General features: G+C 49.2%; 6 protein-coding genes across 6 annotated transcripts; 3 read left to right on the top strand and 3 right to left on the bottom strand.

Annotated features, from left to right (window-relative positions):
- Positions 1-307: 307 nt before the first annotated feature.
- Positions 308-3346, top strand: HOO65_080247 (DASH complex subunit Spc34; the record flags this gene model as incomplete). Its single annotated transcript, XM_071004142.1, has 4 exons — positions 308-372; positions 432-1193; positions 1780-1871; positions 1929-3346. The coding sequence occupies 4 exons, from the start codon at positions 308-310 to the stop codon at positions 3344-3346; spliced, it is 2337 nt and encodes a 778-aa protein (XP_070856477.1).
- A 1242-nt stretch (positions 3347-4588) lies between these two features.
- On the bottom strand, positions 4589-5134 carry HOO65_080246 (putative double-stranded RNA/RNA-DNA hybrid binding protein; the record flags this gene model as incomplete). Its single annotated transcript, XM_071001518.1, has 1 exon — positions 4589-5134. The coding sequence occupies one exon, from the start codon at positions 5132-5134 to the stop codon at positions 4589-4591; it is 546 nt and encodes a 181-aa protein (XP_070856476.1).
- A 1928-nt stretch (positions 5135-7062) lies between these two features.
- On the top strand, positions 7063-8591 carry HOO65_080245 (prefoldin subunit; the record flags this gene model as incomplete). The annotated part of the gene is made up of 2 exons (XM_071004256.1): positions 7063-7145; positions 7199-8591. 2 exons carry the CDS (start codon positions 7063-7065, stop codon positions 8589-8591), a joined length of 1476 nt encoding a protein of 491 aa, XP_070856475.1.
- A 4608-nt stretch (positions 8592-13199) lies between these two features.
- HOO65_080244 (prefoldin subunit) lies at positions 13200-16432 on the bottom strand (the record flags this gene model as incomplete). The annotated part of the gene is made up of 4 exons (XM_071004134.1): positions 13200-14675; positions 14719-15148; positions 15365-16223; positions 16423-16432. The coding sequence occupies 4 exons, from the start codon at positions 16430-16432 to the stop codon at positions 13200-13202; spliced, it is 2775 nt and encodes a 924-aa protein (XP_070856474.1).
- A 637-nt stretch (positions 16433-17069) lies between these two features.
- HOO65_080243 (MIOREX complex component 10) lies at positions 17070-18326 on the top strand (the record flags this gene model as incomplete). The annotated part of the gene is made up of 1 exon (XM_071001517.1): positions 17070-18326. One exon carries the CDS (start codon positions 17070-17072, stop codon positions 18324-18326), a length of 1257 nt encoding a protein of 418 aa, XP_070856473.1.
- Positions 18327-19139: 813 nt separating this feature from the next.
- Positions 19140-22335, bottom strand: HOO65_080242 (uncharacterized protein; the record flags this gene model as incomplete). The annotated part of the gene is made up of 2 exons (XM_071004135.1): positions 19140-21900; positions 22025-22335. The coding sequence occupies 2 exons, from the start codon at positions 22333-22335 to the stop codon at positions 19140-19142; spliced, it is 3072 nt and encodes a 1023-aa protein (XP_070856472.1).
- Between the last annotated feature and the right edge of the window lie 1655 nt (positions 22336-23990).

The following is a 23990-nucleotide window of genomic DNA, read 5'->3' as shown; positions in this document are numbered from 1 at the left end:
CTAAGCTTATTGAACCTAGAAAGAATATCTAGAGAAGAGAAGCTATATGGGTGGGGGGGGCTTCTATTCTTATCGATAAGAGATAAAATCATAAACATACGTAACTAAGTCTTTTATCGCACTTTTGACGTAGAGCAGCTTGACAGTTAGTCTTTTGCCTCAATCATCGCTTCTTTATTAGACCTCGACTTTTCAGAACAAGCGCAGCTTTTACTTCTCCAACACATTCAGAGCAAATATCAGCAGCCAAGTGATTGGTGCGCAAAGCAAACACCTTGATCTCAGCAATCAATAAATAATACACACCATGTCCTTGCTTTCTGTGCATTTAGAACAAATACAGCTTTGTTGTGAAGGCATAAACTCTCTACCGTAAGCTGAGGTGTCCCTCTTTCAATACTTCGCACTACTGACTGTTGTTTATATTGCAGCTTTCCACCTCCACGTATTTTCACCAACGCCCTTCTCTCTAACCACGACATCACTTCTCTCATCCGCGACACCGAACCCCACGAGCGCGCACTATTTAGTGTTCCGCCTACTAAGAAAACACCTAGCACTGCTACTTTTACGTCCAACACTCACGGGGGAAGTGGTGCTTCGGAGTCTGATGCGCCTGGCAAGTCCAAATCACGGCGTCAGACAGTCTTCAACGTCGCCTCAGGTGAGGTGACGACAGGCCCGCCGACGTCCCGTGCGGCGCCACGACGAAATACAGCTGTTGCGGCGGTGCTGGGTGGCGAACTGCATGACCAGCTACGACGCGGTGAGCGAGGCACGGCAAGTGCACGATCGGGGGCCGGTGGTGGAGATGTTGATGTCGAAGTTCTCCTACGTGGGGCAGAGAAGCTGTGTACGGTGTATTCACCAGCAGGCGTGGCGGCACGTATTTCACAGATCAGGAACAAGCATGCGAACTTAGCGAACACAATGGCATACTACGAGAACAAAGTGGCGGAACAGTCGCTGCAGCTTGAAGCAATGAACAAAGACTGGATGGATGAAGATGGGATGAAGCATGAGGAGGAGGAGGAAGAGAATGAGAATGACAGTATAGTCATAACTGAAGAGGATCTGAGAGCCGAGGAAGAGGAGGTTAGAGAATTAGATCGCAAGAAGAGAGATTTACAGAACAGACTACGAGCGATGGAGAAAGATCTAGGCGGACTGAATGCCATGACAGACAACGAGTGGTGAGGAGGTCACAGGGGCAAAGGGACTGAATACTTTGAAGTTTCTAATCAAGTCTATGGCGTCAGTACTGTAAACAATGAATTGTTCCTAAGCATATAGAAGACCATAGGCTCCATTGTTTGCAGCTCTCATAATGTCTTAACAAAGACACCTCCAGAACTCGTAGCGACCCACACCGACCGAGCTTAGCCCCGGTTAGTGAAAATAAGTGGAGCACTGCCTTTCCAACGCGTTTGAAACGCGCGTAGCCGCGCTCGGGACTTTTTCAATTAAACTCTTGCCTAGAGCCACTGAAGAGAAGTAACTGAAAGTGTTGTGCCTTTGTTATATTGGGGGGTTTTTTTTATTGAAGTTCATCATAGCGATCCTTTATTGCTATTTGCTTACCTTATATCAAATTTTGGGGTTTTTCTTTGTTTCTCTTACCGTGCAAGCTAACCTACATATACGTCATCCGCTCCCGTCTTCGTTACTCTTCTCCCCTTCACCCAAATCTCCCTATTTGTTCTACTGTTATATTCTACTATCTACGGATATGGATCCTGCCGAGCGTGACAAGCTAGATAAGCAATGTATTGCTATTAGGGCTGAGCTCAAATCCTGGGAATCGAAGTACGCTGAGAGACACAACGGCCAAAAACCTTCACGGGAAGCTATCAAAGCCAGTCCTGATATTGGTACGCTACAGCCTACACTTCGCTATTGATACCAACTAACACAGCCTCTATCCTTAGCTGCCAAATACAAACAATATAACAACCTGCGAGATGTACTCAGCGGTAAGAGGCCAAAGCAGAAGTCCCCTAAAGCGGCAAACTCCCGACCGACCGAACCACACTCCGCCTCTCCTAGGAAATACAAACAGGCGATTCTCGTGACACCGTCCAAGACTCGTGTCCAACACTTTCAGACGCCAACTAGAACCCGTATTGCCCAACCTGACTTTCTCACACCCACGACGAAACGGCTGACTAGTCCGGAACCCCCTTCAACTATCGGGCCGACCCCCCAACGGGATGGCCGGGTCCTAGGATTGTTCGACCTTATGAGTGATACGGAATACAAGTCGCCCTCCAAAGTAGGCTTTGCAGACATCTCAACTCCACAAAAACGCAAGCTAGATGAGACAGACGACGACTCTGTATTCTCCCGAACCCGAACTCCCATGTCTGCCTCAAAACGCCAGATGCTGGACTCCTTCCTCACTCCAACAAAGCGATTAGGCGGTCCTGCTTCTGGCTCTGCTATTGGAACCACTCCAAAGTCTGCCTCTAAAGATTTCAGTACACCATTGTTTCTCAAGCGTCGTACTGCGCCTATCATCTTTGATAAGGAAACGGAGCTTACTTCGCCTAGTCGTCCTGTTCGTTTAGGTAGACCACAGTTTACAAAGGGTCTAAGCTCCCTCGTAGCTAGCCTGCGGAAAGTTGAAGAGGAGGCTTATGAAGATGACGAGGAAGCTATGCGTGCAATGGAAGCAGCCGAGTTTGAGGACTTGCCTAGTAGACCTGTCCATCCATCGCCACCTAAGTTTGAGCGCAAACCCCTCCAGCAGCTGACAACACCTATAACTGGCAGCGAGGAGCCTGAAGACGAATATCCTGTGCAAGACAGTCTTGATAATGCAGCTGATCTCAGCGCTAGTGAGACAATACTGGACAGTCAACCCCGCCTACGCCTTCTTAGTGGGTTTGATGATGTCAACATGTACGATACTGATCAGGAGAAAACGTCCAAGGGCCGCACCTCATACACGCGGTACAAAAAGCGGAAGCCTAAGCGGACTACCCGTAAGGTTACGATCAAGCCGACCATTTACCAACGACCCGCTGACGCCGCTGGCGATGACTCCGACGTTATCCCCGAAACACAACCGCAAGACCCTGCCCTTTTGGGCCCCGACTCGGACGGCGAGTTTGTTGATATCAATGACGAGAATGTCCCGCCACCACCGCAGAAAGCGCATCATGGGAGGAGAAAGAAAACCTCTGGTCCTACATCTGCTGGGACTGAAAGCGATGCCATACAAGCTAAAAAGCCACAGCGCAAAGTTAATGAGCTAGCGCATGCAAACTTCAAGAGGCTTAAGCTGCGCAACTATGGCGCCAAGGGCGGGCCTAGCTTCAACAGTAAGTACCGCCGCCGCCGGTGATGAGTGCGTTTTCTCTATTCCCTTTTCCTATTTTCTGTTTCCTATTTCCTATGTTTTTGAGTAACGGATATCTTGGTTTGGTCTTTTCGATACATATATACCCACGTAGACTATGGGATATGAAGTGTATGGTTTGGTGGTGTATGAACTTGTAATCATGACATTAGCTAGAATAACGAATACAACGATGTTGTCTTACTAGTTGAACTCTTTTACACGGCGTATTTATTCTTGACCTCCTGAAATAGCCAAGCCTGAAGCAAGGGTGACAACTATCTTAAGTTCAAGTGGTCAGGTGTTTCCTTCGTGTTGAGCGCATCGGGACGAGATGTGCTCCATCGGGGGGATGCTAAGCTTCGCGGATACGTCCCTGCGGCGTGTAAACTAGTCTAAAAGACCAGCGGTCTTTGACACGGGGGCAAGCCTCGGCGGAGTACAACGGTTTTGTCCTCCCATATGCATGCCTGTTGCCGCATCATGTGAACCTTTTTAGTTGTGCTTGTGGCTGGAAGTAGAGCTCCCTCACCACCTTCCCATGGAGCCCTCCTCGACATCTCCTTCCGATTCTGCAAACATTCCCTCCTCCTATCCCTCCTCCCTTCCCCCCCTCCTTCCTGCTCATCTTCAACCTTGTCGTCCCCTTCCTCGTTGTTTTTCGTCCCATCTCGGCGTTGGATGCATGTCCTGCATCCAAGTGGACAGTTGTGTCCCCATCGCTCGTGGTATTTGTCAAAGTCACCATTGCCAGTTCGGATAGCGAGGATGTGGCCCAGCTCTGTTCTAGTGAGTCTCGTGTATAGGGAAATGTGGAAAGAGGGCTCGGTGAGGACGCCGGCTCAAGCTGGACGGTATCCTTTTTGTTCTTCCCACCATCCCTCGTAGTCGAAACTTAGTCGGTATCTTCTCCATATTCATGACTACCTACTGAATACGATGATGATGATGATAAAATTCTATTTTGACTCTTGGGACTATCTATGGGCCTTTGGGAGTCAGGAGCTCCAGAGAGGTCCGTGTTTCCTGACGCCTGTTGTCTGTGTCTCCTGCCGCCCGTGTCCCTTCTGGCCCCGGGTAGCGACGGCGCCGCACCCATAGGGACCTGTGTGAGACACTCCCCTGCTGCTGCGCATGTCTGCTCAGCTCCAAAAAAAAAGCAAAACCTAAAAGAAAAGAAGGAAATTTAGATGTGAGTCAGTGTTACTAGTGCAAGCTTGACCTAACTTGCTCTTTCAAGGCCGCAGCCTATTGTCCTGTGCTTGTTATTAGCTTTTTCCCAAGCGTAGTTCCGCCATTTGTTGCCTTCAGTAACTTGGTGACGAATTTCTCCGTCCACGGGTTCTTCTTCTTCTTCTTGCACGACCATCCGTGCGTCTCCTTGTCCCCGCCGCATGCGGGGCATTGTAGGAGGGCCGAGTGGTGTTTAAACCTTTGGTGGTACTTCTTGAAGTCTCCATGTCCTGATACTGCCGCCAATATGGTCCCTAAGACTTTCCAAGGCACTTTGGTGCTTTTTAATCTGTCTTTCTTAGGGAAGTCCAAGTGTTTCCTAAAGTTGTGATCCTTTATGTCTGTCCTGTCGTAGAACCACTCTTGGAAGTTCTGGTGTGCCGTCTCTCTCAGCCACCTCTTGGTCCTGGCCAGAGACATGTGGCGGTCTGTGACTTCAGTAGCTGCTTCTCTTGCCTTCTCGTCCGCAGTCTCATTTCCGCGAATTCCTGAGTGGCCAGGTATCCAGATGCAGTGGAAGGAGCGTCCGGGGAGGGCAGTTTTCCTGCCTTGTATGTACATTTTTGCTTGGTCTATGACGTATTGCGACGTGGTCACTGACTCAGCTCTAACGTTCATTCGTTGAACTGCCGCCTGGTTGTCCGAGCATATCCATACCGTATTTGCACTTCTCAGTGTCCGGTCGGGTATGTATCGCAGGCCTTTCTCTATTGCCCGGATCTCTGCGTCAGCCACTTCAGCCCATTTCCCGCAGGATAGTAGGCCAGATCTGATGATTTGTCCTTCGCTTTCAATAGCCCATCCTGCCCCCGTCCAGCCATTTTGGGGCAGTGAGCCATCCGTGTACAGCCACACGTCTTGGGGTGGTCTTGTCTCTTTGAAGGTGATGTGGTCGTACCTACTGAATACGACTGGCCCGCAATTTCCCTTAGTTTATAATCGAGTATATTTTCACCTTTTCACGTTCCGAAACAAAATAGCCTTCATAGCTCAGTTGGCAGAGCGCGACACTAGTAATGTCGAGGTCAGCGGTTCAAATCCGCTTGAAGGCATTTCTTTTTGCCCTTCCGGGCTTCCTGGTCTAGGATCCAATGCTCACTCACACAATGAAGTCCTAAGTTCAAGTACAATCTTGAAATAGCATCAACCCTTGTGTTCAGACGGGCACTTGCTTTGTGTGCCATGTGCAGATTCGTACAACGCACAATGAAAGTTATTTTTGCTCCACTGCCCTAAGCGCCCGGCCAGCCTCGCAGCCCCGGAGCTCAAGAAAGGAGAAAGGAAGCGAGACTTGGAGTTTCAAGTTTCCTCGTCATGAAAACTTACCGTTAAAGAGAGATGATATTCACATAGAGGCCTGGGGTCGAAGAACGATGATTCAATAGAGATACTACCTTTAAGCACATTTCCTTAAAGTTGATGGATACTAAGAAGTAGTCCATATCAGTTTCGAGCCGTCAAGCACTATCCTTTCACCATGCCAAGTTTGGTCACACTGTCCAAAGCAAAGCATTTAAGCTGGCTTTGCTGTGGTACGGCTCACTGCATGCCCGTTAGCGCTGATCAAACTATTGGCTGAGAGCCGTCGACTTCAAGGGCTTGGACATTGTGCTTAGGTGACTATTACAAGGGTTGAAGAGGTTAGGGTCAGACTCTCTTGCAGTCGTACTGCCTGCTGTACTCTTTACAGCACTAAATACCAACACATATAGTGGGCCCAAGCATGGCCAAGGGCATCTGGACGACAAAGGACACCCTTAACTCCATGTCTAAATTTGTTTGGCTGAGAATGACTTACACAGCGCTATTGTAGGATTCGAAATTAACCTCAGATCGTCGTTTTCTTCGAGTGGTGCCAATGACCATCATGGCTGGCCCAACTTTGGAACGGGCTATCCTGGGATATGAGTGAGACCCTACTTGTGCAACTTTAGAGAGCAACACTAGGGGTATAAGATTGAGCAGCCGCTCCTCATCGTGACAAGCATTTCCTGGTCCGTTGTCCCGGCTCTTCCTTTAGTTTAGTGTTTCTATCAGTTTTCTTTGTTCTGGCTTTTCTCCTTCTTTTCCCTTTCCAGCTGGTCTGTTAATACTACTAGTTCTGTTGGTTGCTTTTCTTTCCTGCTTTTCTGCTGTTTCTTTCTTCCTCTTCTCTTTCTCCTTACCTTGGCACTTTGAAGCTGGGCTTCGTTCCTCTTTCAACCTATTTGTTGTGTCTTTGATACGTTTCTTTCTTTCAGATTCTTTGCATCTAATCTAGGCTGCTGGCTGCCTATCTTTCTTTCATTTGGCTTCAACTTCTTGCTTTAATCTTTCTTGTGTATAAGTTCGGGTTCGTCCCTGGTTTCTGCCTATCGGTCTATCGCCTTCTTCGTCATTCTCTTTGGAATCTACACAGCATCCATCCCGCTCTATATCAGCTCTATAGCTCGTGCTTTGCTCTCGATTCGCTTATTCTCTATAATTTACTCAACTGCATTAAGACTACCATGGGCTCCCTTCTTTCGCTTGTCTTTCTAGCCTGGATACTGGTTATCTCGGCGGAAGCCGGCCCTTTGCATTTTCGCCCCAGGTAAGTCTACTGTTATGATATTGAGATGTTTCGTTTTCCTAATTCTCCCTTAGACACAACTACAACACGACCTCAACTCCTGGCCTCGATCTTAACTCCTTATCGACAGGCCTTCGAGCCATCCCTTCTTCAGTTACACCCACTACAGTGCCTCCTGCTGGTACTGTTGTATCCCCATCAGAAGCGGTCACTAGCAAGATATCTGTGAAAGAGTATACTGAGGACTTCTCAAACTTTTTCAATTCGGGCACTCCTAGCCCGATCTTTAGCCCTATTGAGCAAACTACTACAGGATCTTCGATAGTCTCGAAGAGCAAGCCGGGCGCATCTTCGTTTCCCACAGAAGCCGCTGGCTTTTCAACTATCAAGGGCCCAGGGTACGTCGAGGTTACGGTTTTGCCTGATGCACCTACTACAGTGACAGTGACGCCGCCAGCTGCTTCTACCCATAAGACTCTGCCTCTGACTAGTAGCACAAAAGCTTCAGTGCAGCCATCTCTGCCAGTAGCTGATGTGGCACCTTCTGCTACGCCAACGCCAGTCTTGACCACAATTCCAACTTTGTCTCCCTCCTCTTCAAAGCTAGCCTCTACCACGAAGTCTTCTCGAACTCGGGTCTCAAAATCGACTGCTCCGCCAGTCGTAACCAGTTTTACAGTCAGCGGGTCAAGTTTGAACCCTACACAAACAGCCCCATCTGCTGATGTGGGCTCTAGCGGGATCATTATCTCAACCCCCTATGCAGATTTTAAGCCGTCTGTGTCTGTGCCCGGGTCTTCTTCCAGCTCCTCATCTTCAACTGTGAATGTTATCGTTACTTTGACGGCTCCCGCAGGCGCGGTTGTGACCATACCTGGCCTAACATCATCTGCTTCCCCGCCCAGCGTCATTGTCCCTTCTATAGTTTATTCAGCCCCTCCTTCCACTGGAACTGTTTCTCCGGAGACCTATTCAGCAAACCTGGATCTTGCTCGGGGCTTTAACATGATGTTTTCTGCCCTTACTACATCATCTAGATGCACGACAGAATCGGTGGCTTGCATTGACGGAGATATGGCGACATGCGATCTTTACAACAGCAGATACGCCTTGACCCAGTGCGGGGCTGGAACAAAATGCTATGCGATTCCTCTGAACACGACAGATGGAGTACAAATGGACTGCTACAAACAGGACTATGCCGAGCATATCCTGGGTACATCTTTTGGATCATTCTCCTCAACTTCATCTATACCAAGACCTACAACTGAGCCCGTGGTAGAGGCCACTGAATATGTTACCGTCACTGTTACCCCAACCTTGACTTCGTTCATAACTGTCCCCGGCACTACAGTTGAGCCTTCTGCACCTTCAGTTTCTGGGGAGGAGTATGAGACTGTGACTTACACTCCAACAAGCACTAGATACGTGACCGCTACCGTTGCTGAAGCCCCAGTGGCCAGATAGAAGAGAGATGAGTAGATGATATGTGTGTTGGCTCTTGGAATATTATTAGGGAAACACCTATTTCTCATAGAGCTTAGGATTCTCCACGTCTTATCATAGCTTTTCCTTTGTTTTTTTTTCGTTTCCTGTCCTTATATTAGAATCTTTAAAACCACAGCCCCTGATGTTCTTCATCACTATAATTAGCTATTACAAAATTATATTTGCCGTATACAAACTAATCGGCTCGATGATACATCTTGTTCCGTCTAGCTTTGAACATTTTAAAGTCACCTCGTGGTTATATAAATGTTGACCTGTAAAATCATTCAGCTTTGTGCATACTCCTATATACAAAAGCCTACTGTAACACAGAGACGCAGTCTTTAATGTAGCATCTCTCTACTGCAAAATAGATTGTGTCGAGTAATAAATACATTTTGATGGCAAGCTAAAGATACTGGGAACAGTAAACATGGTGCCAATAGATAGTTGGCCAGAACACAGAGCCAACATCTAGATGTGTCGATATGGGCGCTAGCAATTGCTTCTATAGGTTCACTTGATCAATGATGCTTTAGCGTGCGATAATGATTTTGCATGGCTTAGGTACTAATGCTGTCTCGTCTTGTAGAGATGGATCGGTTGATAGAACATCACAGAGCGGGCCACCTCTACTGCCTAGGGCTCCGACACAAAGGCCTAGCTTATTTCAATCGGTGGTAGCGAGAGCCGTCCTATCGTACATGGAAGCGGGTAGCTAGTGCACTTCGCCAGATGATAATATACAGCTGAATGCAGATCTCGGTACGCTTCACGTCAAACAGGGATTATGGCTATCGCAGTGCTTGGATATTGTTACCGCCCTTGTGCGCACCATAGGCTACCGCAGATACTGCTTTATTGCCAGGTGGGAAAACCATGTTTGTCTAGGACGCTTGTATTGCTCTAGGTGGTATATTGATAGTAAAGATACTGGGACGGCTAAGGTTTATAGGATGGCAGCCGCATAGTTGCGGAGCCTTAGTATGGCTGAGACATGGGATAGATCCCGATGCTGGTGGTTATTTATTTGCAGCTGCGCATAGACAGTCTCAATGCCTGTTATATGACCAGAACGTAGTGCCGGAAGCAATCCACAGTCTGTACGCAGCTTTGATGCGTATCCTGGGTGTTGAGAGCATAGTCAGAGAGACGGTGGTACCCGAATCCTCAGTACTGTGCAGGCTCACCACCCTATGAGGAAATCATATCAGGCATAGCTAAGCGTGGATTCGTGTTGGGTGCAAAATCTAGGCATATGGAACTTCGCTATTCGGCAGAGCTATCGCCTTCGTGGAGGGTGGCCACGGTGGAATAACTGACATCCCTGGCAGAGTGCTTGTTAAACTTCTCAACCGGGTCTGGGGTAGATTGGGCAGACGTCAACATGATCATTGCTATCGACTGATGCCAGCTCGATTATGAGCAGAGTATAGGATTGAGATCCAACGTCTCTTAGGACTTGGAGATGGTTAAGCGCGCTTGATTAGATGCGTCGAGGAGGCAGTCAAGGCCGAGACATGGCAAAAGTGAGAAAAGCTATGAGCAGCGGCAGCATTAGTCAACCATAGAGCTGAGGATTTTGTAGAAGGAAAGACTATAAACATACAGTGAGCGAGATGTTGGAAGTGCCGATGGAGAATGGGGGCTTGGGTAGGCCACCCAGGTTACAACATAGCGTTAACCACCCAGCTAGACCCCATGAGATCCACCGCAGTCATGTTGCAAGATCTGCACTGGAGTCGCCGCGGCGTCCATATCTAGGGCAAGTCCATATTCATGGCAAGAAGGTCCCTCAATTGAACGAAAAGACGAAAAGTCGAAGACTCTTATAAGGATAGCGGGTCTTGGCAAAGGATCATGGGCTGACCCTGAGACTTTCCACGTGGCCTCATATTAGCGCTGTAATATCAAAGGTTGGGCAGCAATTAATGCCTGATCTTGATATTTCAAACATAATGCAGCGCTGCCCAACGAAAGCAAAAAAAAAAAAGAAGCCCCGATTCAAGACGTGAATAACGGAAGCTCCGACAGTTGCTGCGTAATCTGGGAATCGAACCCAGGGCTAATCGAAATCATTACCGGATGGCAACGATTAATGTTACCACTACACCAATTACGCGACGATGATGATGATGAAATTCAGTTTATACTCTAGGGACTATCTGCGGCCCCACTTTGGGAGTCCGGAGCTCTTTCGAGGACCGTATTTTCTGGCGCCTGTTTTTTCTGTACCCCCTCCGCCCATGTCTGTGTGGTCCCGGGTCACGGCTTTGCCGTACCCATAGGGGCCTCCACAGGACATTCCCCTGCTGACTCCATCCCCGTAAGGAGAAGAGAGGAAAAAAGGCAGGGAAGAGGGCTTCCCGTATTTTCCCTCCCTTCCCCCTACCCCACCGGTAAACCCCAGACCAACCCTAAACCCAGAAGAGGGGAGTCTGTCCCAACTTCCCCACAATCATTCGATCCTCTGAAAATTCTGCAGTGCCCGGAAATCGTGAAGATCACGAAGTCAGGACAGCAGCTTCCAGTGCAGCCTGGGAAGCCTTTTCCATAAATTTTGTCTAAAATCCAGACTGTGTGAGCATCCGGGGCTCATGGTTAGTCCTTCCGCTTCTTCGATGCGCTGCCTGTTTGGTGTGGATGTGACCTCGAGGCAGTCCCCTTTCTGGTGACCTGACCCGAAAGTCACCAGTCCGTCGTCAGACGGGACCGCAAGAAAGAACAAAAACAAAAGGAAAAAACATAGGAAATATTTTGGACTGTGTGAACTCTCAAAGTTTAGTCCTGAGTGTGTGATGGTGTGTTCCTTGAGGTGGATTGGTGTTGCGGCGATGAGGTGTTGACGATCGCGAAAAAGGTGTCGTGGAAAAGGGGGTGGATCGACGACGAGGTTAACCTCAAGGTTGGGTAAGTGCGGCCTCAAGGCATCACAGCTCATTTGCCATAAAATAATAAAGAATGAAAAAACGGTTATCGGTGTCATAAACGTTTTCCACCAGAAACCTGAAAAAAGGGGAGGTGCCAGACCTCAAAGGTACCCCCCGAGGGTTGTAGGAGGGAGAGTTGACCAATTACGCGACGGTGATTACGATGAAGATGGCTTACTTAAACTCTTCTCGGTTTCTCGGACTTGTTCGGAAGTAGAGAGATGGGCCAACTCTCCCTCTTACAACCCTCCGGGGGGTACCTTTGAGGTCTGGTGCCTCCCCTTCTTCCGGGCTGCTGGAGGACGACGTCTATGACACTGATAAGCGTCTTTCATTCTTTTCTTCTTCTTTGACTCTGTCATGGATCTTGACAATGAGCTGTGGAGCCTTGAGGCCGCACTTACCCAACTTTGAGGATAACCTCGTCGTCGACTCGCCCCCTTTTTCACGACAACTTTCGCGATCGCCAACTCCTCATCGCCGCAACACCACTCCAACTCAAGGAGTTCACCTTCACGCTCAGGACTGAATTTTGAGAGTTCACACAGTCCGCACCTTTTTTTTTTCTTTTGTTTTGTTTTCTTTCTTGCGCTCCTCTGTCCTCGGATAGACTGGTGACTGTGGCATGTCACTAGAAAGGGGGCTGTCTGGCGCCTCATCCACACGCGCAAGGCAGCGGCCACCAGAAAAGTGGAAGGATATATCACGAGCCCTCGGATGCTCACACAGTTTGGTTTTTTCTCTCTTTGGGGGGTTTTCCCAGGCTGCACTGGACGTCGCCGTCTTGCTCTCGTGATTTTCACGACTTCAGGAAGCGTGGCAGGTTTTTCAGAGGAACGAATGTTTGTGGGGAAGTTGGGGTTAGCCCCACTACTTCTGCGCTTAGGGTATATCTGGGGATTTCCTTTTTTTTTTTTTTTTTTTCTTTTGTCTCTGACGACTACAGGTGGAAGACGAGTAACAAGCTTGCTTGGGAGCATACGAGCTTCTCTCGCCCAAAACCTGTGGTCAGCCCTGCAGAGGGTTAATTCTGTCCGGTAACCAATCCGGCGTCGTTTGATCTTAGTGATTCCAGTAGACGTTAAATAAATTCAAATTCAAATTCAAATTCAGAGTCGTCGCATTTCTGCGAAATAACAGTAGGTAGACGTAGAATAATCAAGGCTAGAAGCTCCATAGGCATGGTGAACGAAACGAGCCGGCTGATATATGCAGGATTCCTATAGTAAGATCCGGACAGAGGGATCTGGGTACGAACTCATCCATCCGCTTTAGCCGGGCTGCGGGAATCATGACAAAGAAATTGACAGGGCACATCAGACTCGAACCAGAGACCAGGGGTGTGGTTTAAGGAGGGTGCGAGCCTTCGTATCACATCTATTCTTCTCTTCATCCAGGCTTTTGTCTGCTCGCTTCGTAGCGTTCCTTCTCGTGTTAGTCTGACTAGCTATGATGACGCTTACTACTCTAAACAGTTCAACACATAGACGGCGATAACTACAAAAATACAAATGACGTTTTGAAATATGTACACCTTTACTAGCTTACATCTTATTGTACAAACCTGTGTCTAGGCATCCACCTTGTTCTACATATAATCATATGATTGGCCTCCCCTCATTTTATGCACGTATGCATTGCATATAACTACCCCTCCTTACATGTAGTCCGGCTTCTCCCACCACTCTTCCATGTCCACCTCCCAGTCAGGCAAATCATGCACCTTTCTTACAATCCCACGCTGTTTAAGAATCCTATCTAGGACGTTCTTCAACAGTTGTGCGTGGCCTAGTAAATCTCCCTGGCCATATAGCTCGCGCTCCACCTCGCTGGGCCAACTGAAGCCACAATCCTCTTTCTCCGCACGATTATCAATCAAGTCACGCAGAGCATGTACCTCCTTTGCTGGTCGGAAGGGCTCAGCAAAAAGGCGAAAAGCACATAGTGCGTTATGGATACTGTTACGCTCGCGTGTACTAGCACTTTCATGGTCCACGAGATCCCCCTCGGTCCACTCAGTCGCAATCCAACGCACCAGTCGTGCCATGCCAGCAAAGTTGCCCGTGAAGGCCCATGCACGCATGAGCCGGTGGACGGCATCGCTGGGTACAGTGTAAATGCTAGGTAGGATTTCACCGTCGATACTGTGGTCATCGGCATCTTGGCTAGCAGCTACTTTATCATGTGAAGAGGGACTAAGCGGGCCAGGATCGCGGATGCGATTAAAGAAGCACCCAGAAAATCGTCGTAATAGCCAGGCCATTTCGGCAGAGCTGGAATCTTGCCGCTGCTCTAGTAGAGTCGATTTGAGACGACTATATTCTCTTGCTGAGGGGATGTTGGATTGTGTGGGCGGCTGCTGCTCCATGGCAAACACCGACATCACACCCGCCAGAGGCTTTTCTAGGGAGAAGTTCTTATGTGCGTTGATATGAGGGACCATGTATGCCTCTATAATAGAAAACAAATTAGCCGCACTCTCCAAGTCTCGGCCATAGCTATCTACCAAGTGGAAAAAGCCACGGAAGAACAGTGGTACTAGTTTTGCCATGTTCGCTTCCTCTGAGATGTTCGGGTGCAAGCGCGGGGTCGGCGACCGTGACATGACGGTGCAGATATCGCGCCAGACAGAGACACCAGAAGGATGTCTGCCGGGAAACCGGGCCCAAGCGAGCCACACAGCTTTCTGAATGCGGTAGAACGTAGCGCGATGATACAATTCAACATCTACCTGGTTCCGGACATGCTTCCTGCACAGAACTCTGATGAATCCCGACACAATCAGGCGAGGAACAGTCCGTAGAGTCTCAATATTTTCGGCCAGCATGGGCCCTGCTACAGCCTCGTACTGTGCATCTGTCAAAGTGCTTTCCTCAAGATATCTGCAAGCGTCGGCAACACTAGCGGCTTCTTGGACAAGCAGACTAAGACACGCTTCATCGGCATCAGTCCCATCTCGTTTCATCTGCTCATATAGTTGCTCAACTGACGGCGGTGTGAGACGTGCTCGTTCAAATGGGGTAAGGTTAGGAATCACGATAGGTGTCAGCTCACGACCGTCGCCTGGGAGATACTTGGGGGGCAGTGTTTTCGCGGGCAACGAGCTTGCGGAATAAGGCATGATATATCCGGGCTGTTGGCCGGGTGAGTCGGCGGGTCGGCGGGTCATTGAACACAGCCCATGCCTCAGTTGCGTTACGGGTTGAACGGATCTTGGCGGCCCAAATATTCTCTTCTCTTGCAGTCTTGGAAAAGTTTGTGTTGCCGAGAACTGCGCGCTGTCGAGCAGTTGGCGTCATGTCAGGCCCAAGACCACCAAGCGTGTCGATTTCGCGGTCCAGATCAGTTTTGCTAAAGCCAGCTTCGGTAGCCATCATCCCCAGCTTGACTACGCGGCTGTAGTTCTCTTCAGGAGCCACTTGCTCGTCAATTCCGTCACGTGGTACAGGGTACGGCGGCCAGAGATCTTGCAATCTACCAGCAATATCACGCTCACGGGGCGTATGTTCAGAGGCCAGGAGAACCAGTCTTACAGCAACGTAGCTCTTACGGTCAAGCATGAAGCTTTTGGGTTGGCGGTCAGAGTATGCCAAAAGAATACGCAGACTTTGCCAGTTAAAGACGGAATTTTTGTAAGCTCTTGTATCCGAAAGCTTTGCAAACGACTGCAATGAACTATTCAATAAGGCGCTCTGTGCTACGAAGAGTTTTTCCGGGTTGCTGATTATAGACGGTAGTGTTTTTTCCATCATCTCCACAAACATTGTGGCACAGATTGGTAGTAGAGAGGGCCATATTCTGCAACAATGAGCGCAAATATACTTCATAAGAATGGCAGCATTTGCGATGTATCGCTCGGCATTGCGGGTGTTTGCGATCGGAGGATCCCTAACAAATGAGCGCTCGACTGCTTTAATTAGCCCGGACAAAGACTGCCGTTGCACAAAGCTATCATTACTTGTTTGTAGAAGAGAATTAAGAACAAAGAATGGATGTCCTCTACCTGTGTCAAAGAGGCGTGTAACACACTCATCTTCTGTATTCCCACTAAGGATCCACGCCCACTCTTTAATATTTTCCAGGGTGTAGCCGTGACGATCAAGGGACTTTTGAAGAGTTCTGTATTCATGTGGCGCAGGAAACCGAGGCTCAATGAAAAGGCATCGGAGCATCTCGACAGCTGTAGCCTGCTCATAGTGAAGTACAGGGGAGGTGGCAATGATCTGTGTGACCCTATTCGATTCAGGGAGGTCAAAGTGCCGACGAAAGCGCTTCATGTACTCTAAAGCATCCTGTGGTGCGAGAGCAGACCGACCTCCCGGGATCTCTCCTGGATTATCAGGGTTGAATATGGAACGTAATTTGTGGGCTTTCCCTTTAGGAGCCGTAGGCGTAGGTTCACGTATGTGCTTTTCCTCAGCTGTAAGCGGATCTTTTGAAATTTCGGGCTCGAAAGCACGCTCTAGTAAACGCAGTCCATCGTCGAGTGACCACGACTTTTCGTAATCGAACTCGGGTTCTTCTGGTGATTGATTCCGGTCTGGGCATGAGGACTGTGGGGGGTTCTCTAACTCTGGCAGGGAGGAAGAGGACTCTGGGGCTCTCAAGGCGCCTTGTATTAACTCCCATATATCTTTGTCTTCGAGAAGTAAAGGATCGATAGCATTTGCGGCGTTGCAATCTAAGTGTGGCAGACTGCGGCCAGCGACTGGCCGACTTGTATGGCCATTGTCGCCATCCAAGGCAGGAGATGATGAGGCATGTGATCTTAATTGGGGAGTGCTAAAACGACCCTGTGATTTGATGTCAGTAAAATACCCAGTAGTCAAAACCCAAAAACTAATAGGAAGCAGCCATACTACAAGCCTCAACAACCATACCTTCAAACATGAGTGGCTTCCAAGAGACCTCCTAGGAAGGCTTTGGAAGCTCGAGCTGCCAGCTCTAAGCAGTGGCCGCAGCATTCGCGCGCATTTTCCAGCGGATGCTGCAGAAGTAAAAAGGAAAAGGCGCGAAACAAAGGAAATACTGGAAGGGCGAAATACCACGCAGCACAAATCACCCAAGTTGATCAATTATTCCCAGTAAATTCGCGTCTTTTCCTTGCCCCTCTCATCAATTTAAGAGATGTCGTTGAAGCTCCTGCGCTAACCACCGCTTAAAAGTGGCTCTATACTCCATATGCCCCACATCACGTGATGATACGATAAGACGAACCAATCAATCGCTCCGTCTTTTAGTCCCAGTCCTTTTTTTTTGCTACTATCATAAGCATTTAGCTAGCCAGGCACACCCAACTACAAACTCGTTGAGTCTATCCAAAGGCCATTTTTGTTTGCTTCCAGGCAGGCTATTACCCTTTTGCTCTAAGTAATGGATATCTGTGTCTCTTTCTATCACTCTTGGTGTGATACAACCTCGTGAACCCAAACCTGCTCTTGGCTCTTGTGCCCTCCCCCCCCGCCTCCTCTATAACAGATCCTTGTTCTCCAGCATTCGCCCAAGTAACTCTTTGAGCAGTTTGGCCATGTTTTCCACATTCACAGCTTGCTCCAGACGACTTCGAATACCCCTTTACTTCCCTCCATCTCACCAAGCTCGTCTATTTTCCCGCACCATTGCACATGGTCAAAATGTGCCAATCCCACCCTCGGCCCCGATAACTTCAAAGTCGCCCAAGGCAAGCGCAGTGAAACGCAATGTCCTGCCTGCCGTTGGTGCCAAGCTTGCAGCACTTCGTCGCGCTGGTGTTCCTTCTACCAATAATAGTCCCAAAGATGGCCGTCCAGCTTCCAAGTTGATTACTGCCATTTGCATGAGCGAAAGCTTTACCATGCCAACAGCCCTCCGCCTTTTGAAGGCCAAGGAAAACTACGCCATTGACCCACATGCCACAGGACTTTCTCCCAATGAAGTCATCCATGCTCAAACCGCTGAAGGTGACGATGTTTTTGTCTTTCGCTCAGGCACCATAGTCACATGGGGTGTCGACCTAAAGCCTCTAACAGCTGAGCTACTCAAGGCCTCAATTGGCACTCACCCTATCTCGGAGCGAGAAGTTGAAGACCTCGATTTTGTCGAAGACAGCGCCCGCGAGAATAGCCGGCTCAAGGGCGACCTAATAACTCTTGGTACTAAGCCGCCCTCCGCTCCAGAGGGTGTCGCTGATGCCTCAACCGCTGCACAAAACATAACGCTAGCCAAAGTTGCCTTCTCTTCGGCTCTTGCGCGCAGCACACGCCTAGCCGTGCTTGAAAACAAAATGGGCAAATACGGCGAGAGCACCAATGATTTTACCAATCTGCCGCTCGACAGCCCAAGCCGGCTACGCTCTAGCCAACGCATGATCCTGCAGCTTTCCAAGGATCTGTTGATCTTGCGTGCACGTCTCAACCACCACTCCGAGCTAACTGACCCCATCCCCGACCTTTTCTGGGACAGCCGTGCCGAGCTAGGCCTAGAGCGCTATTTTGAGCAGGTCAGCGAGGCGTTGGACATTAGTGTGCGCATCGAGATTCTCAACCAGCGGTTAGACTACGCCCAGGAAATTATCGGCACCATCCGCACCATGGGCACTGAACAGGAGAGCACACGTCTGGAGTGGATTATCATCTTGCTAATCACGGTCGAGGTCATCTTCGAAACGCGGCGCATTGTGGCTGAGATCCGTGAAGAGAGCAGGCAAAAGATTGAGCGACTGGCCATTTCACAGGGAATTCCGATCGACCCCGTGACCCGGATGCCGGTGCGGCCGGTTGAGCCGGCGGAGGAGAAAGCAAAGTAAAGGCTGAGTTGTAGGTCAAAAGGCAACATTATCGTAGCCCTGTGTATATTTTATCCTAATGCGTAAACGAAACTTATATTTTGCAACCAATTGTAGCATTGATTATTGTTCTAATATATACCTTGTCCTCACTCTGTCCATTTCTTTATGCAAGAACGCAGTCTTTCCGTTCCCGTTGGTAATGTAGAGCGAATAGAATACAGGCCTGCCACTCAAAAGCACGGCGCCAAGAAAAGGAAAAACACATGAAGAGAAGTCAGACAAATAAATAATAAACTCAAATCAATACGAGGCAGACGAAAAAGATAAACATGGATCAAGAACGAAAAGACCTTACGATCGGCACGGCCACGAAGCCAGGTCGCACTCGGGATGAGCCTGGCTGATCTGATAGTGAAACAGAAAACAAGACCAAGAGAGTATGCGACAGGACTAGACTAAAACAAGATAAAAACGGGAAACGCAAGATGCTAAAAGGTAGACATCTAGAAGAAAACTCGCGATACACCCAAGAAGCAAGAAAAATCAAAAGGAAAAACAAGAAACAGAAAGAAGAGTAGGAGAACATAGGGGAAAAGGAAAAGAAAATAAGCCCAAGTATACTCAACTCACTTAACGCCTTTCACCCTAATCTCTCAGCCAGTTAAATCCTATCCACATCTCGTCCACGTGCATCTAGAAAAGAAAGGAAAAGAACCCAAGCCAAATAACACACATACTACCTCTTCTGGAATACCACACCGCTCCTTACTCCCATCCCTCGTCCACCGTCCGTTTTCCAACTCCTCAACTTCTTAACCCACCGCTCTCTCTTCATGACTTAGGCCCTTGTCCCGGAATCATTGGGACCGGGACTGGCGTAACTTTGTGTGGTATCACCGGGGCCGACCCGTTTGCTACTGCACGTGGTGGCATACCATGTGTCTGACCCAGGCCCGACCCGGGGGTTTGTGGTAGTGTCTGTGCATGCTTAGCCGGTTGTTGTTGCATTTGTGATATGCTTTGTGGCGTGGGCACGTTTGTGCCAGCAGTCGAAGCAGTTATGGCCATTCGCGCCTTTGTCTGATCGTACATGCGATGCTGTTGCGCCTGAGCTGCGTCGGGCGGAAGGCCATGGTATACGCCGTTGGATCCTTGTCCACTTCCAATGCTACTCGGCGTGCTAGGGGCTGGGCCCGGCGAGGGAGAGGGAACAGAACTGATGCCTGGACCAGGGCCAGGACGCTGGTGATGCGGATGGGGGTGAGGCTGCTGCGAGGGCTGCTGCATCATGTACTGGCGTGTAGTCTGAGGCGAGGCAGGAGGCATATTGGGCGCTCCGGGAGTGGGGGCAAAACGCTGTTGCTGTTGCTGCTGCGTAGCATACTGATTCGGTGCATACTGTGGCGGTGGCTGTGCGTGACCAGGGGGAATCTGTGGCGATGCAGTGCGTGGAGGAGCTACTCCGTTAGGGTAATACTGTTGCTGTGGCTGTGGCTGCGGTTGCTGTTGTTGCGATGGGGGTACTTGTTGCTGCGGGTGAAATCCAGGCTGTGAAAAGGACGGCTGGCGAAAGCGAGCATTGGGGCTGTCAGCTGAGTATCCGGCAGGGGGTTGTTGAGGTGGCCGGGGCCCGGCATTGGCAAACTGTGGCATAGCCTGGTGGCCGTAGGGCGTCTGGGTCTTAGCGAGCTGGTTTGCATAGGGTGAAAATGCTTGGGGCTGTGGCTGCTGACGGTAGGCCTGAGGCATCTGCTGAGCCTGTTGTGGTGGCACCGGAGACATGGTAGCCGAGCGGTGCTGAGGAACAGGCGATGGAATATGCTGAACAGAGCCTTGTCGCGGAACGGGCACAGGAGTTTGCTGGGTAGTTGGTGGACGGCCACCATAATATTGCATCTGCTGGCCAGAGACAGAGCCACCGCGTGGAGTCGAGTACTGTGACTGTGGGATAGAATACTGGCTTGGAAAGGTGACGCTTCCACGCTGACCGGAGGGCCTTGACGGAGTGGACACGCTCTGAGAGGGCATGGACTGGGCCTGGGCTTGCGCCTGTGCTTGAGCCTGAGCTTGGGCCTGAGCTTGTGCTTGAGCCTGGGCTTGTTGTGCCTGGACAAGGGCCTGAGCTTGAATCTGTCGTTGACGAATGCCGGCCTCGTCCTCTTCCATAGTCCCCTTAACCGTCTCGCTAGGCACAACAATCTTCGTGCTAATCATCAGATCCTCCAGCTGATCGCCCTTGAGCTTGGAAACAGCATATGGGGGGAGCATACTGATAATGAGTGAGAGCTGAGCTTTAAGGGCTTCGTAGGTGTGAGCTTCAGCTTCGGTAGGCACAGCCGATTCGGCAATAGTTAGGGCGTCGGGAGCCTGGGCCTCGGCAGGATTCTTGGGGGCTGCAGAGTTGCGCAGTCTCTGGTAGGAAGCGAGGGTAAGAATAAGATCGGATACCTCCTCAAGAAGTTCCTCAACTTCCTGCTCCTTGGGGTCCTTTTTCTTAGGCTTCATGATGTCTTCAAGCGACGGGTCGAGCATTTTCTCGTCCCAGTTTTCTAGGGCCTTGTCAATTACAGACAAGTCAATGTCATCAGACATCGGATGGTCCTCAGACTCTGCCTTCTTGTCCCCTTCAAGATAGGAATCGACCATGTTGTTGAACTCATCGCAGCCAACACGGTTCCACCACATGCGGCCAACAAACGACGAAGGCACAAGGGCAGTCGAGTCATCTCTGCACGGCGCAAAACTAGAGAATGCACTACGGAACATAGTTTCCATCTCAGCCACCGACGGATCTTCAGGATTAGAGCTCTTTTGAAGCTCAGGCGTAACAGCCAGTGATGGTCCGGTATTGGAGTAATTGAGAAAGTGGCCGGTCGGAAGGTTCTGGATAAAGTAGTAATTTGAAACATAAGGCGCACCCTCAAAGGCGTCCGGCATTTGAGGCACAAGAACATTGCCGCGAGCAGGTGTAATCTTTTGCGGCATGGGCAATGGGATAAACTTTTTAGACCGCGGAAAAACATCGCCAATGGTTCCTGGTCTGCGATCTTCCATGACTCTACTGGCATAGTGGATTTGCGAAGCCGAGAGGCCATCAGGCAGGCCTAGCTTGCGGAAATTCTCGGGTAACAGCTGGTCGTCAAATTCGAAGTCGGGATCTTTGGATAAGCTGGAGAACAGCTGGCGTTGAGGCGCATCCGTGGAGACAGAGAGAATAGTGCGGGCCTTAGAAGATGCGACAAGTTTCGGGGCATCAAGGCGAGGCACGTAGGGGTAAGCGTATTCGCGATGCAAGATAGCCACGGTCTCTTCTCTCAGCCGATAAGCCTGATGTATGGCCTTGCGCTTTTCTGATGAGGCCTCGTGGGCCATGGAGGCTTCAAGGTCTTTGATGCGAGTATTAACAATGGTGCAGACATCTTCGGTCAATTCCTCAAGAGACATGTATTCCTGACGGGCCATTTTGTCGGAAACCGAGGCACTAGGGATACCTGGAGCCTCTGACTTTTGGCGTTTAAGGGCAGGCTCGTCGGAGGGAGCATAGTCGGAGGCGACGTGAATTGGATTTTGAAGGAGATTCAACGCATCGTGTCTGGAAGAGATGATAGAAATATTAGTTATTGAGGATGACGAATGAGTGGAGAGCGCGTATAGAGATATGCAGGGCAAGGAAGGATGAATAGAGGAAGAAAGCGCGTTCAATGTTCAAGACATACTTTTTGATTAACTGGAAGCACGCATCAATAAATTCAGCCTTGTCGGTGGTGGTGCGCGCAGCGGCTGTATTAGGGGCGCCCATACCAGTTGTCGCCGCCATGGTGTTTGCATTAGAGCCATCAGAGGCTGTCGCGGTATCGATGGTGGCAGGATCGTGATCATCACGTTTTCGCTTGCCGGGTATCATGACGGAGGCAGACAAGGCCGAATCGATGGGGATATGCATGGTGTTGTTGTCTGGGGCGATCTGAGAGACAGAGACAGGCACGGGGTTCATCCCATTGGGATAGGGAATTGCAGACTGAGCCATGACGGGCAGACTGAAGACAACAGAGAGGGAGAGAAGAGAGGGGAAACGGGTATCTTTTTCCTGCCCCGGAGCAGCACAGGATAACACAGGAACAGCAATAGTTATTGTGACAGTGGGCGATGGCTGGCTTGCTGGATAGACGGGTATAGCTAGCGTCGCTAGGTTGGTAGCTGGTGTCGAGACTCGCCGGCTGTGGCCGCCCTTATTTCGCAGGACAATGATCAGTCTTGTTGTCTAGATCGGATCGATGCGAGATCTCGGTGATTCAAATATCAACAAAAAAAGAATAAAAAGAACGCGCATACAAAGCCTTGCCTTGCTTGATATGACTTTGTTACCTCCAGCCTTGGAAATTGTTGTCAGTTTTTTCCTTTTCTTCACAGCAACGAAAAATAAAAAAGAATTAAAATTGGCGTTGGTTAATTCAATTACAAAATGGCCAAAAAAAAAAAAGACAAAAAAAGACCTAGAAATTCGTTTTTTTTCTTGCGTCGCGACACGCGAGGAAGCAAAAAAAAAGAGGGAGAGAAAAGCCAGAGGGAAAAAATCTATGAGCCAAAATTGAGCGGGTTGGACAAGGCTAGGCCAAGGCCAGACCAAGCCAGGCGCTGTTTAGTTTCTTGTTGTCTTCTCCTCTTGTTCTTCCTGCTTCTAGCCCGCTTGTTGCGCTATACTACCGCTGGTTGGCTGGTTGGCTGCCTTGTTTGCCCTTGGAAATTAGGGATGTGGAGCATAGCCCAAAAGATGAACCACCAAAATCACAACAATATAATAATATGATGGAGCTCTAGTAAAATCAAAATGAATTGCTCAACAAGAAACTCGTCAGCTTTGAGATGGCGTTTTTTTCGTTCTGTCCTCAATTGCGATTAGATGCTCTTATAATCCTCCGTCGCGACCTGTCCCTGAAGCTAACCCTCGCAACCTCAATGTTCCCCTTGGTTAATATTCACGCCCTTGGCCCTGGCTTCATCTTTAAGCCCCTCAGTCTGAACAGACCCAAACTGACAATGTATTTTGCCGCATACACTCTCTTTTCTAAGGATCCAAAGCTTCCTCTCTTTTGCCATTTTTTTTTGCTGTCTATCAACAGTACTTATTAACCCTCATCACGTATTAATTGTGTCTTCTATAGTCATGTGACACTGTTCTGCTCTTCCTAGTGTTAGGGTTAGTAAACCAAATCAACAGCTTTCCCTCTTCTTCCTTGTCCTCTTCTCCCAGATCCAGGAACACAATCCCACATCCACTTACACCACTTACACGAACATGGCATGGCATGGCATGACATGACATCAGGAGCAACATTCAGCAAGTTCTAGTCTTGAGACCCCTCCCCCCTGTTTATTTATTATATCCGTACGGCAAGTAACTTTAGATAACATAGCAAGATACTATTAGCATGGTCAACATAAACAGGCACTCATCTTAATTCTTGATAAAAATATGATTTGTCTTGGTACTGAGTCCCAATCCATGGGCTTGAAAACTAAAACCCCAAAGTAAATACGAGAAGCTCCCTTTACAAAGAGGTACCATTATTAATAATCCATATCTTCTTCTGAACAGGTAGAATAAGCAAATCGCCTGTCCACAAGAACAAGACAATGGGGTGGGATAAGAGAATAGCAAGAAAAGAACAAAAAAGGGGAAGC

Source organism: Ceratocystis lukuohia, assembly GCF_044167205.1.
Source record: "Ceratocystis lukuohia strain C4212 chromosome Unknown Supercontig8_pilon, whole genome shotgun sequence".
Classification (NCBI taxonomy): domain Eukaryota; kingdom Fungi; phylum Ascomycota; class Sordariomycetes; order Microascales; family Ceratocystidaceae; genus Ceratocystis; species Ceratocystis lukuohia.
The sequence above is the reverse complement of the archived record's forward strand: the minus strand, read 5'-3'. Positions and strand labels throughout refer to the sequence as shown.